This window comes from Jaculus jaculus, chromosome 4, assembly GCF_020740685.1.
Source record: "Jaculus jaculus isolate mJacJac1 chromosome 4, mJacJac1.mat.Y.cur, whole genome shotgun sequence".
Lineage (NCBI taxonomy): Eukaryota > Metazoa > Chordata > Mammalia > Rodentia > Dipodidae > Jaculus > Jaculus jaculus.
This window is the reverse complement of record NC_059105.1, coordinates 33,214,236-33,228,861: the sequence shown is the minus strand read 5'-3', so window position 1 is coordinate 33,228,861 and position 14,626 is coordinate 33,214,236. Positions and strand designations below refer to the sequence as shown.

The 14,626-nt window shown below is 41.4% G+C and overlaps 1 protein-coding gene across 1 annotated transcript in view; it reads right to left on the bottom strand.

The window, feature by feature from the left end:
* Dytn (dystrotelin) overlaps positions 1-14,626 on the bottom strand; it is a 61,370-nt gene that overhangs the window by 28,869 nt on the left and 17,875 nt on the right. The window contains exons 6-9 of the mRNA XM_004653549.2: positions 5,728-5,799; positions 5,175-5,338; positions 1,644-1,767; positions 634-742 (exon numbers count right to left, since the gene is read on the bottom strand). Coding sequence (XP_004653606.2) covers positions 634-742; positions 1,644-1,767; positions 5,175-5,338; positions 5,728-5,799 — 469 coding nt within the window. The remainder of the gene's footprint in view (positions 1-633; positions 743-1,643; positions 1,768-5,174; positions 5,339-5,727; positions 5,800-14,626) is intronic.

Sequence of the window (14,626 nt, the reverse complement as noted above, 5' to 3'; positions counted from 1 at the left end):
CTGGAGAGCACAGAAAATGCTGGAAGCTGGTGGGGAATAGGGTTTTTTTTTTAGGGTCAGTAAAAGGCTGCTGAGAGAACTTTGTCTTTCTTTGGTGAGGGGATGCCATCAGAAAGTTTGTATTGAAGAGTGGCATAATATGGCCAATATGGAAAAGCACCACCCTATCTGGACTAGCAGGAGATTGTAGGTACCCTGGTGAGTTTATCTTAATAAAATAATAAAAATATGAAGAAAGATGCATGCATAATTTGGCTTCCATCTTGGTAACATTCAAACACGAATCGACTTTGCTTGTGAGTAGCAGAATATCTTTTTTCCTTTAAAAAAAGTAAACCTCCATTTTGGGTTAGGTCTTTAGAAGCTAACCAAAAATAACTAAGAATCAGGAACAACATTTTGATAGAATCTTCCATGTCTCCTGTTGAGTTGCAAATGTGACTGAATAGCTGGAAGGCCACTAAATGGCGCTGTTGCCTCTTAGTTTCAGTTAGTCTTCCTTTGCTTAGTTTTACGAAAGGCAGCTTAGTCTCTGCCTTCCTCTTACTTCCTGCCTTCTTAGGGATTTCAGCATCATATGGCCTAGGACTGCTATACCTGTGCTGGGAGCCAACACCCAGGCCCCTCACCTGCCCTGTGGCGTGGGCTGGTCCAGCGGCCAGTCTCTTCCTATAGCTTGTTTCCCAAGGCGCCTCTTCCGCAGGTTGATTCTGAGCGTCCTGAGGAGGAGTTTTGTGTGCTCCTTGACATCTGATGTCTGCGGAAATGGACAACGTTAAAAAGAATGTCAGGGAAGTCTAAACACGACGTTATTCCCTAGCTTTGGTGGGATGGCGTGATGAATGTGTTGGTCATTATCTATTCTACTCTCGGAGCCTTAGAGAAATAAGCTTACTCCGAGAGTTGTTTCACATTCTCCACATAGAAGCCTGCGTGTACAGCTTGATTGGCCACAACCCCTTCACGCGCTCCTGTTGGGTGGGTAGAATATAAAGTAATCCAACACCTGGGAAGTCTGGAGCTGGAAGAGAAGTTTGAGGTTGTAGGTCCCTTGGGGAATTGGACGGTAGCTTGTGGAATTATCTCCAGGTGAAGACCCATAGACTTAATCCTGCACACAGCTGCCGTGAATTCCTGCACCACCTGAAATCCATCTACCTACACCTGGAGAATTTAAACGGAAAAGAAACAAGCGCGCTGTAGTAGCAAGGTGACCACACGGTGTCGCTGTAGCACCACTAAGCCGCAGGTTTTGCCCCGCTGGAGAAGCCGCAGCACCCGTTAGCGCAGGTCTTCTGGGCGAGGCTCGCTGCAAGTTACTCCTCAACATCCCGACGCTCGAGGACCTTACCCATTGAGCCTTCTCCCCAGTCTCCAGGAAAGATTATCTATTTATTTGACAGAAATAGAGAGGAGGGGGCAGATAGAGAAAATGGGCACACCAGGGGCTCCAGCCACCACAAACGAATTCCAGACACATGTGCCATCTTGTGTGTTTGGCTTATGTGTATCCTGGGGAATTGAGCCTTCATCCTTTGGCTTGGCAGGCAAGCGCTTTAACTGCTAAGCTATCTCTACAGACCCAGAAAGATGTTTTGAATGGACATATCGGATAAGCCTTGGTGAATATCTCACTGCATTGCATTAGATGTTACCTGAACACAGGGCTCGGTTGTGGTATGTGACTTCTGGTGGGACTTGCTGTGAAGATCAGACAAGAAACACACCTGGCAGATGTCAAAGTTGAGGCACTTCTGACAGCGGTATCTGCCAATTAGAATGCAAGTACAGCTTACATCATTCCTACTAGGAGAGCAAAGAAAAAATACTCCAGCGGAGATGTCTGAGCTAGGCAGTGAGTCTAAGGTTTCTCTCAAAGCCAATAGCAATATTGAATAATTTGTATGTATTTATTTAACCAAAGAAATCCAATTTTGGTAGTATTTTAGGCATTCTATTAAAGTACTTTACCATCAAAGTATAGTATAGAGTATTAACTTAAATCTCCTCACCACACCACACAAATGTGAAATGCCTTCTATAGGTAAGGACCTGGAGTCACAATAGTTAAGAGAAACCCTCAAATCCACAGTGATGTTTATTTTGGTGAGTGTACAGTGCACTCAAATGTAAATTTTGGGAAACTGGAGAGATGGCTCAGTGGAAAAAGGTGCTGTCTTGCAAAGCCTAACAGCCTGGGTTTGATACCCCAATACCCATGTAAGCCAGATGCACAAAGTGGTGCATGTGTCTGGAATTTGTTTTCAGTGGAAAGAGGCCCTGGCATGTTCTCTTTCTCTAAAATGAATAAAAATACTAAAATATATTATGAATTATTAAAAGCTTAGCATTTCCAACAAAATCAAATTGTAAGATACCTTGGAAATTTGTAAGATATGATAATATTGAAACTGCTTCATGTTGTTAGGAAAAACTAAGCCATAAAGAATGTAGAAAAAGACTTTGCTATTTTCTAGTAGCCTGTATTGTAGTTAAAACTTAAGTGGGCAGCCCACCCAAATTTCCTGACACATTGACATTGCAGAATTTTTTTAAAAACTTTTTTTAAAATTGAAAACTTCCATAATTATAGATAGTAAACCATGATAATTCCCTCACCTCTGTTTCCCCTTCACAAATCCACCATCTGTCATATCCCCACCCCCTTTCAATGAGTCTTTCTTGAATTTGTTTAATTTTTTTTAATTTATTTTATTTATTTGAGAGAGAGAAAGAAGCAGATAGAGAGGGAGAATGGGTGCACCAGGGCCTTTAGCCACCACAAATGAACTCCAGATGAATGTGTCACCTTGTCCATCTGGCTTATGTGGGTCATGGGGAATGGAACCTGGGTCCTTTGGCTTTGCAGGCAAGTGCCTTAACAGCTAAGCCATCTCTCCACCCCCCATTTCTTTTATTTTGATGTCATGTTTTTTTTAAGTGTCTAAATTCTTAAAGATCCTGATGGCCAGGAGAAGGCAGAATGCCTTTGCTGAATGAGGAAAAAAGGCTTTTCTGTAGTATTGTCTCAGTCTTACATGGATTTTACAGATCATAAATGACAACAAGTCCATATGGTATTGAATTCAAGGGTTAGGGACATTTTTTGGTCTTTGTCCTTTTCTTTCTATGAGAGGGCAATCTTTCCTTCTTCCTGCTGTATTCAGATTTGTAAAGGCTTCTGCTTTATGAAGACTTTATGAATCTTGCTGAAACCAAAGCTATTGTTGAAACTTTCTGAGATGCCAAATGACAAGTTTAAGGTTAGGATTATAATACATCCAAACACATTTTAATAGACTCATGTAGTTAGAGCTTAAACACCTCAAACATCATCAGATACACCCCTCCTTTGTTACCTTATCTTGATTATTTCAGACTGAAGAGTGCGTCTCTGACAGTATTTCAAAGAGGACACTTAATCTCATTCTTTTTTTTTTTTTTAAAAAAAAACTTTTTTATTTATTTATTTGAGAGTGACAGACACAGAGAGAAAGACAGGTAGAGGGAGAGAGAGAGAATGGGCGCGCCAGGGCTTCCAGCCTCTGCAAACGAACTCCAGACGCGTGTGCCCCCTTGTGCATCTGGCTAACATGGGACCTGGGGAACCGAGCCTCGAACTGGGGTCCTTAGTCTTCACAGGCAAGCGCTTAACCGCTAAGCCATCTCTCCAGCCCCTTAATCTCATTCTTAGTAGACAAGGACTTATTCTAAAGCTTCCTATTTTTTATTTTCTTCCTGAACAAGCCATAAAAGTTTTGATTTTCAATTTGCTCTATCTACAAAGCAAGAATACAACTACTTTATTTATATTAGAAATATTGAAAAAACTATTTCAATGTAAGGGTTGTATTTCATATGATCGCATAGTTGCTTATATAGCTGGTCTACTGCAAGACATGTAGCAATTATATAAGAACAAATTTTTGTCATTTCTTGATTAAATTATTATAATTCATATATGATATGATAAATTATATTCATGTTGCTTCATGTAAAATATATGAAAAAATTATTTTTCATCATAAGGCATACATTTCTTTGGTCATGCTAATTTTGTTTCCAGTAAGTCTGGATATGATCTGTTTTATGGTTTCAAGTTGTTATTTAGAAAAGAGATTTTTTATGAGTTAAGTTTTGCTGTGTCTTCCAAATTCCTTGAAAACTCAATCCACTTTCTCAGCAAAATAAAAACTTGTTTCTCAGGTTTTTAGTGGGCCCAGCAGACCTATTTCATATCTGTGGGGAATGTGCTTAAGGCCAAAATTAGTTAAAGCCATGAAATGTGGGAAGTGGAGCAAAGTTGAACAAGGGCCTTTCCCCTTCCAGGCACCCTATGACTGCCTTTCATAAGGAGTATCCCAGAGCTTGAGCCCTAACACATCTCAGTACCTGTGCTCACACATGATGAATCCTGGCCTAGACCTCCCCACTTCCTTCTTTCTTCTCCAAAACTGTAACAGTAGATGTAATTTCACTTCTGTACTGTTGAATGGATAAGACATCTATATCACAACCTTTCGGTAACTTGAGATGTTGACTGCCATCCTTACAGTTGTGGAAAGGTCTGAATTGTTCACCCTCATACCTAGCTTTCAAATCTGCCCTTGTCTCTAGGCAGAGAGAAGATCTCACCAATGTTGTTCTCACCAAGGCAAATGGTTGCTCTGGCTTCCCGACATTGTTCTCAGAGGTCTATGTAGGGAGGTAGCATAGCCTTGCTGACCACATGACCTTAATCAAGATTTAACTTTCAGTAAGTTGGCAGATAACTTTTTGTAACACACATGCCATGCTTTAAATGAAATAGTCCACATGCACTGCTCAGACTAGCATTTGCTTAGTGTGCAACAACTATTGTTATGGGTAGTTATCTGTAGATAACTGCAGAGCATTGTTGAGAGCCAAGACAGCCCTCCTTAAAGGAATAAAAGTGTTGACTACCAGAGTATGAGTCAGTGGGAGAATTTAGTATTTCTGATGAATGACAGGAGATAAATATATTTATTTTTCAATCAGGATGCCTCAGACAGGGAATTATCAAGTTGGAAAAGACAACTGAGTTCCAGATGTGTGAAAAGAATGTTGAGAAAAACATCTGGAACAATGCAGCTCCACCCTGGAGCCATTTGGCAAATGACTGCTTGTGACATACTGGTGATGGCCAGCCTTACCTCAGCCCTGTGACTGGGAAGGCTCCGCAGACACAGCACCGCACAGGGTGGCTGAGAGCTTCAGTGGCTGACAGTCGGTGGCAGGTTGGGAGCCACAGGAGGATGAGCGGCTCAGACTGTGCCCACGAGAGGAATTTCTCTTCCTTGATTCCTGGGCTCAACACCTGCAAAACAGTAGCATGTTAAAGTGTGTTTTCTTTTTTTCTTATTTATTTGCAAGATGAGACAGACAGACAGAGAGAGGGCCTCTAGCCACTGCAAGTGAACTCCAGATACATGCACAACTTTGTGCCTGTGGCTTTATGTGGGTACTGGGGAATTAAACTCAGGTCCTTAGGTTTTGTAGGCAAGCGCCTTAACAGCCTGGAAAATGTATTTTCATGCATGGTTTGTACTTTTATCTTCTTTTCTAGATCTATTTCTGTCCGTTTTGTTGAAGAGGTTTATCATATTCAAGTTGGAGGTAAGGCTACCTTGGGATGCCAGAAGGAATCTAATTTAAATTCTTCATGCATGTCTGCCCCACCTCCCAGGACATTGCCATGCCACTCACCCCTCGGAAACAGCTGCGTATGGCACTTTCCACGGAGCACAGAGAGCGACTCTCCCCCACGACAGTTGGGATCTGCATGAGACAACCTTCTGTTAGCTGTGAGAGATTGCAGAAATATGTGGCCCCTCTGACGGAGCGTGACTAAGTGATGGTGAACATAGCCGTGGGGGCACAAGTGTTGGGGGGGGGGAGACTGGGTCAACTACCTCAATCAAAGGAAAAATAGTAATTTATAAGTTTTGTGTAATACTTGAAATGATGACTAGAAGAGCAGGATGGGAGAAAATGAAACAAGAAAGTCCGATAACTGTAACGCTAAAGGGAAGACTTCTGGGGTTTGACTTCTTATGATCCCAGTCAAATTATTTTCTTTACTGTTGCTTACTTGTGAGATGCAGATCAGTGATGTGTTTTGAAGTTTATAGTAGCTTTAAGAAAAATCTCATCTAGCTAGTACCAATTGTGTCACTGCTGCTGTGACAAAATATCTGTCAAAAGCAGATTCAAAGGAGCAAAGGTTTATTTGGCTCATGGTTTCAGATGCTTTATTCCATGGATTCTGGATGGTGGAGAGACAGAACATCAGGGCGAGAAGAGCTGAGCTGCTTACCTAGTGGCATTTGATCAAGCAGAGAAAAAGAGGGACCCAGGATGAGAGACAACCTTTGGGAACACTCCTCCAATGAACCAATTTTCTTTAACTAGACCCCACAGCTGATTGTCTCTACCAGAAGAGCATTGATTACCCTAGAGACCTTGTCTTCCAGTCACCTTTCAATAATTGGACCCACTCATTAGGGAAGAATCCTTCAATACATGGGCCTTCTGGAACATGGTTCATATCTAAACCATAGCACAGTCTTTGAAGTGTGGTAATCATTATCTGTTTTGAGCACATGTGTGAGCATGTGTGTGCATATGCATATATATTTGTGGGTATGTATGCACATACGTGTTTGTATGGAAAACCAGAGGACAACATTGTATGTTGTTGCTCTCAGATGGCATCCACTTTTTTCTTTTTCTGAAACGCGGGCTTTCTCTGGCCTGTAGCTTTCCAATTAGGCTAACTAGTGGGCCAGTAAACTCCAAGTGTCCTCCTGTGTCCACTTCCCTAGTACTGGCATTGCAAGTGTGCACTACAGCGCTTTGCATTTTTATACGGGTACTGCGGGTCAAACTCGGGACCTCATGCTTGTGAGGCAAGTACTTTACCAAATGAGCTACCTCTTAGTCCCCTCATGGTCCGTATGTCAAGGTGATAGCTACCTTCCTATGTTCACTGGGGCATTATTCATAGTAGTCAAGATATAAACACAACCTACATGTTCAAGGACACTAATGAATAAAGAAACTGTGATGCATTTAAAATGGAATGCTCTCCATCCTTCAAAAGATGGAAATAACTGTCATTTGCTCTAACATAGATGAACTTGGAAAAAAAATACACTAAGTGAAATCAGCCAGATGCAAAAATGCTGTGTAATCTCTCTTACACGGGGAGTATGAAAAAAGCTGAATGAATGAAAACAGAGAGCGGAATGGTAGTTTCCAAAAGGTGGGTGTGGGGTAGAACCATTTCAGATGAATAGGTTCTGGGGATCTGAGATACAACATGGTAACTATTGTTAACAATATTATACTGTGCACTTGATATCTGATTCTCCTCCCTTCACATATTCAGGCTCACAGATAGTGACTATGGGAGTGGTGGGCATGGTTAAATAACTTGAGTATGGTGGTGGATTCCTATGACACGTCATCACGTAACAGCTCCTCCTCTTCTTCCTCCTGAAATGGGGTCTTCTCATGTGGTCCAAGCTGGCCTTAAATTCCTAGGTTCAAGTGATCTTACCACCTCAGCCTCTTTAGTAGCTGAAACTACAAGCACACACCACCATACCCAGCTTATGTCCTTCATATATATATAATTTTTTATTTGTCAATTAAATATTTAAGAAAATAAGTAGGTAAAGGGATGATTGAGATTTGGCATTTTGCCTAAGATCAAAGAAGCAAGTGAGCTTCACAATGGAAGTTTCACTATAGAAGTCCTTGTTCTTTGTTAAGGGGGCAAAGCTTTCTCACAACAGAAATAGATATTCCAGTGGCACAGCTATGTCTGGTGTTTACCATCTTTCAACAAGTCACCATGGGGAGTTTAATTAAGGGATTAAGAACCTTCTGTGACCTCTACGACAGCCATGGACTTGGCTCTGACATCTACATGCACAGATATGTTTGCCTGTCACCTCCATTTATTCCCACTTACACAGGAGTCCTGATTTTATATCCGATGTGTTACATCCCAAGCTGTCGGCACACACTGTCTGCATGCTCAGAAGTAATCTCAAAGGCACCCTGCTGAGTCCATCAAGTTGAATAAACATTCTTCTAATCAAGAAAGTGGCACTTTGAACCTCTTTGCTGACAATTAGCCAGGCAGAAGTCAACAAACATTTGTGTAACAGTGACAAGATGGCTTATACTTTAAATTGATAATAACCCTGTCACAGTAGAGTGTAAGTTACCTCTCCATATATTATTTAGTTTTTGTCTTAAGCAAACAAACAAACAATTTATTTCTCATCTTTTGGGTCCTGAGCACTGATTGGACCACTTATTTAGACTGTATTACTAATTCAACATTGGTGTCCTTGTCCCTAGTGGAAAAAGGAAGTGTCACTTTATTTGTAAAATATGAGAAGCAATGGACGTAAGATCTGTTTATAAGTTCTGTGATTCTGACACTAGTGGAAGGAAAATTCATTTCTGTAGTGGTGGTCAACTGACCCTTTTGTCTTTAAATACATACATGAAGACGTTGTGGATAGTGCCCATTGTACTAATTTCCTGCAGGTGTTCTACAGAAGGATGAAGTGTGACAAGATGACATGCTAGCACGGTCACAATGACACTTGAATCAGTTATTAGAAATCTTAGGGAGGATTGGAATCATAGTGGGGACTGTAATTTTCTATGGGAATCCATCTTTTAGTCCATACTTCCTGGAAGTCAATGGGATGATAACTTGTTATGCAGATCACAGGCCTCCACCTTCCCATTAGCTTTCTCAGGAATATGCTAAGGTATGATGGATACAGGGGATGGGATGCTACCAGAACTACCATTTCAGCAGCTCATTGACCTTAGTTAAGTCTGGAAAAAGGGCAGAGTGCTCGCTTGGAGACATTACTAGCAGTCAGGCGTTGAGCACAAGGCATTCTAGAGTAGAAGGAAGCTGTCTCCTGCCCAGATTCATAATACTCACTTTCTAAATTTGCTCACCTGAACCAATCTGATGCAGTGAGTGGATGAACAGATTCTGCTAATCTCTCTGGCCCCCCATTTTGTTGACTTCCAAGATGTGGAGTTGTGGAGAAAAATATGATACAGTGGTTCCCTGAGGCATGCCTGAGAGTCCGCAGTGCTATCTATGAGCTGTTGCAGCCATCAGAATAGGACTGAACTATCTACACCTGGTATTTTTTAAGGCAGCCTGGAGAGCATTGGGCAAGAACCAACTGCCCAATGGCTGGAAGCTGATCACTCAGCAGAGCGGCACTGGAGAAGGAGAACATGTAAACAAGCCAATCTGTTCACATTCAGAAAGGTTCCCTGCTCCCTGCTGCTAACCCCTCTGATTAGGGAGGGCCTTAGGAGAGCTAAGTCCATTGTGTGGTTCCCAGTAGAGAAGAGGGAGATGCACTTTTGCATGATGGAGACTCAGAGAGAGCCTGGCTGCCTGCCCATTGTTTCTCTGGACTCCTCTTGTTTCCTTTGACAAAAGCATCTTGCACCCTGAAGCCTTTGAGACAGAGAACGTCCACTGTCTTCTTCAGACCACCTTTGAATAAGCTCGTTTCCTTCCACTAGTTTTTTGTTTCCTAATTTCTAGGTAGGGTGGCAAGCAGTATGAACCTTAGATTCTGGTAAAAAAACAAACAAACAAACAAATAATCGTGGAAAACAAGCCCTTGCTGGAATCATCTGGACCCATGTGACCAGTTGACATGACTGCTTCCTTAGTCTTTAGCTTATGATAATGGCATCTTCATATCATCAGGCAGGCAGAATTGACATTTCCCATCATGCATCTCCACAAACTCCATAGAAGAATGGAAAAGGAAGGTTGGGTGTGGTGGCACATGCCTTTAACTCCAGCACTCGGGAAACAGAGGTAGGAGGATTGCCATGAGTTCAAGCACTCTGAGACTACATAGTGAATTCCAGGTCAGCCTTGACCAGCGCAAGACTCTATCTCAAAACACAAACAAAAAAATAAAATAGAAAAGGAAATGGAATCAACTCTATTCTGGGAAATCCCTGACTCCCTCCCCCATTTTCCACCTTAGCTTATGAATAATCTTCACTTCCATTAAGCTTAATCACAAAACATGCTGTCCAAAACCCTGGAGAACAGCTCAGTCTGAGCACACTTGCCCTTGCCCCTTGAGTGAATACTCTGGCTTTGTAATTAAAGCTCTTTCCTAATTCCTTTGTCTCAGCTCTGAATTTTGTCTCCCTGAGCACAACATCTTTCTGTCTCTAGCTCTCCTCCTTGAGACCACCCCAGCCTTCACGGCCAGCAACCTTTAACTTCATTTAAAAGTTTAAATCATAACTTTAAGGAATATGAACATTTTGGGGGAAAGAGAAGAGTGGAGCAAAATGGTGGAGGAGGGTTTTATGGTTTGAATATAAAATGTTTCCCATAGGCTTGTGTGTTTGAATACACAGCTTGTGGCATGGCTTGAGAAGGTTCTGGAACATTTAGGAGTAGATCTACTGGTGAAGCTGAAAGTGCTAGTTATTTGTATAAATGTTGCTCTAATGTTACAGAACCAAACAAATTATTTGTCGTTATTGTAGCTAGAAGTTTCCCAGGTGCATTTTGGGGGTCTTATTGCAAGTGGTTGGTGCAGAATTTTGGAAACGTGTATGGACATGATATAGATTCCAATAACATTGTTCATCCACGAAAGTGAAGCCAGAGCACCAGCAGTTTCCCAGATTTTTTTCTACTGGACCCACAGGTTGCAGGTGCCACTGTCTTTGACTATTTCCATCAGCTTTTGCAAACTACTAACTCCAGGAATTGTCACTATGGCTGTCAAGCACCTGAGAGCCATTCATTTGTGTTCGACTCCCCAGAATGATCTCAGCAGCAAACATAGCTGTCATAGCACTCCCTGTATTTGGATGTGCCATTCTCTGAAAAGCTGAAAAGTTTCTAGCCATTGTCAAAGGGGAACTGCTGTAACAGACAGATGCCAAGAACTGAAAACAAGGGGCATGATGACACTGGTCAGTTCCATACAGATCACACGATGTTATGTGTGACTCCCGGGAGAGTTACTGGAGCCCTGACTACAGCACCTATAGGTTTAAGATCATCACAAGCAATGGTCAAGGAAGACTTTAGCAAAGAGAACTCCTTTTCTAACAAGTCAAATCCAAGTTCTATTATTCAAAAGGAGGCCATTTCTATCAGCAGGAATGGGAGAGATATTTAGTAATATTCTCTCTCTCTCTCTCTTTGTGTGTGTGTGTGTGTGTGTGTGTGTGTGTGTGTGTGTGTGTGCGTGCGTGTGTGTGGTGTGCAGATGCTCATGGCTGTAAGCATGGATGCAAAGGCAAAAAGAAGTATCAGATAGCCTCCTCTATAGCTCTTCTGCCTTTTGTCCTTGAGACAGCAGGTCTCACTGAGCCCAGAGCTCACTGTTTTTCAGCTAGACAAGCTGACTAGTGATTCCAGTGATCCTCCTGTCTCTGCTGCCCTCAGTGCTGGGATTGAAGCCACATGTGGGCATGCTAGGTTTTTCATATGGGTGCTGGGATTAAATTCAGGTCCTCATGCTTGTGTAGCAAGTGCCATTATTTTCTACAAGACTCTTATCTGACAGCTCTGTTTATGTCTCAAAAATATGGAAACAACAGGTACCAGTAGAGGACTATCAGGACCCTACCACCAGCTAAGCCAGTATCCCCAAGAGTGGTCTTTGCAAATTAGACAATAAGTAGTAAGGTCCAAGAGCTAGAATGATGGTTCTAAAGGAAACTTACACATCCTTTAGGAACACTTTGCATAGTCCAAGGAGAAGTACAAATACATTGAAAGAAATAGTGTATGGACATACCAATATGAACACAAAGTTATCCCATTGATCATAAAAGTAGCTATCATGCTTCTGCTGATAGTCTTGATGATACTGCTAAAGATAAGGATACTGTAACAGAAACTTCCCAAAAAAGTCACCGGTATCTTACCTAACCCTGCAGATGAATACCCCAGCCAGCCTTCACAAGAGTTATCCTTTCCAAGCCTAACCATTCACCTCTAGGTATACAAGACTGTGTTCTCCTCCATCAGATTCAGAATAGGAACTTGTGCATTGCCCACAGTCAACTCCAGTTGCAGACTTCCATTTTGCGGAACTTTCAAAACAAAATCCCCTTCAGTTAATTCCAATCTTATTGTGAACTATAAAAGATGTTTCTCCAGAAAGTTACTTATACCAATCCACATCAAGAAGTTCAAGCATGGCCGGGTGTGGTGGTGCACGCCTTTAATCCCAGCACTGGGGAGGCAGAGGTAGGAGGATTGCCATGAGTTCAAGGCCACCCTGTCCATAGTAAATTCCAGGTCAGTCTGGGCTAGAGTGAGACCCTACCTCGAAAAAAAAAAAAGAAGAAGAAGAAGTTGTTCAAGCAATGTAAAATCACTTAGTCAAAGATCCAGGGGTTTGTAACCATTGTACGACTGTAGAATGTCTTGAGACCAATGCTGATGAGCTGGTCTGGGTGCCATGGTAGAAGCATTTCTTTCAGATGTGTTTGGGCTCAGAGACATGGGTTTAAGGAAATGTCTTGCTGCCCATCATTCTCTAAACCAAAGAAGATTTACCAAGGAGGAAACTGATGCATCAAACATAAGGCAGACATATTTAAGAAGGAATTAAATGTATGTTTATAGCAAGATTTGCAAAAAGTCAGTGTTACCTTCCATTTTCAGAATACTGTCTGCCTTCTGTGTCTGAAACTACAAGTGCTTGGACACCTGGATGGTTTTCATAAAGTGCACCTGAACCCAAATCCTAAAATTTTCAATAAAATTACCTGTTTGGAAGCTTTTGCTTCCAGGGACATTCCTAACATTTTGAAGACTTAGAGAGACTCAGATAGAGAAAGGAGTATAGTGGATGCTTTTGGGTGCTTAAAATTCTAAGGTCATTGTTTTCCCTATATTTTCTCCACAATGCTGGGATTTAGATAACTGGGGACTTTATCTTCTAATTTTGACTATATTTTAGTCATGTGTTTTTTTTCCTTTTAAAAAGAATTGATTTGAAAATTATTCTTTAAAAATATCACATGTGGGACTGGAGAGATGAATCAGTGGTTAAATTGTTTGCCTGTAAAGCCAAAGGACCCAGGTTCGATTCCCCAGGACCCATGTAAGCCAGTTGCACAAGATGGCACATGCACCTGGAGTCCATTTTCAGTAACCAGAGGTCCTGGTGTGCTCATTCTCTTTCTTTCTCTCTATCTGCCTCTTTCTATCTCTCAAATAAATAAATAAAATACATGAAAAATTTTTTAAAAAATCACATGTGCATCCAAAATAAAGCCTTCACAAAGAACATAAATAATCACATACTTGTCAGAATAGCTGTTATGAGCCAGGCGTACTCGGGAGGCAGAGGTAGAAAGATCACCATAAGTTCAAGGCCAGCCTGAGACTACATAGTGAATTCCAGGTCAGCCTGGGCTAGAGTGAGACCCTAACTCAAAAACAGAGCAAACAAAAGAACGGTTGTTATGAAAATAGCAAAAGCTGCTCCTTGTTGGCTAGGATGCAGAGGAAATGGAAGCTCTGCCCAGTGTTAGTGAGGATGTCAATTAGCACAGCCATTTTGAAAACAACATGGATATTTCTCAAAATGTTAAAGGTAGAACTACCATGTGATCCAGGAATCCCACAATGGGTATATATCTAAAGTAAATGACATCAATACGTTGATGACATATCTGTTTGACTGTGTATATTACAATAGCATTTATGATAGCCAAGATGTATAAGCAATATAAGTGTAACAAAGGAATTGATAAAGAAAGTGTGGTATATATGCACTTGCTGAGCAGAATGATGCCTATCAGCGGCTTGGTGTGGCTGATGGTGGGGGGGAGGTAAGCTGTGGATCAAAACACTTATAAACTCTTAGATAGTATAAGTAAGTCCAAGAAATCTGCGGTACAGCCCGGTGACTGCAGTGAATGATAATATATTATATTCCTGAAAAATGAAAAGATAGTCAATATTTGGTGTTGTCACTACAAAATGATAACTGTGAGACAACGCATTTGTTATTCCACTATCTGATTTAATTATGTTACAATGCACATAGACTCTGAAGCATCATGGTGTGCATGATGAACACATAATTTCTAGTCAGACTTATTTATGTATTTATTTAATTTTTTTTGAGGTAGGGTCTCACTCTAGGCCAGGCTGTCTGGAATTCACTATGTAGTCGCAGGGTGGCCTTGAACTTTCTGCAATCCTCCTGTCTCTACCCCCCACCCCAAGTGCTGGGATTAAAGGCTTGTTGCCACCATGCCTGGCTTGTCAGAATTTTAAATCATGAGAAATACGGACACCTTAAAATTTGTTTGGAATTTTTAGAGTAAATTCTGTATTATTGTGATCAATACAAATGTAAGATATTAATATTTGTAAGAAATCAAAACAAAGGTAGTTTTACAGTTTTTTCCAGGCCATACTCTCTGTCCTTCAGATTTTCACAATCATCTTCCTTACCCCCATCATGACTCTCCCCTGTTGAGAATGTTTGGCTCAGACCCAGAAGAAAAATAGGAATCATCAAAAGCTCACGAT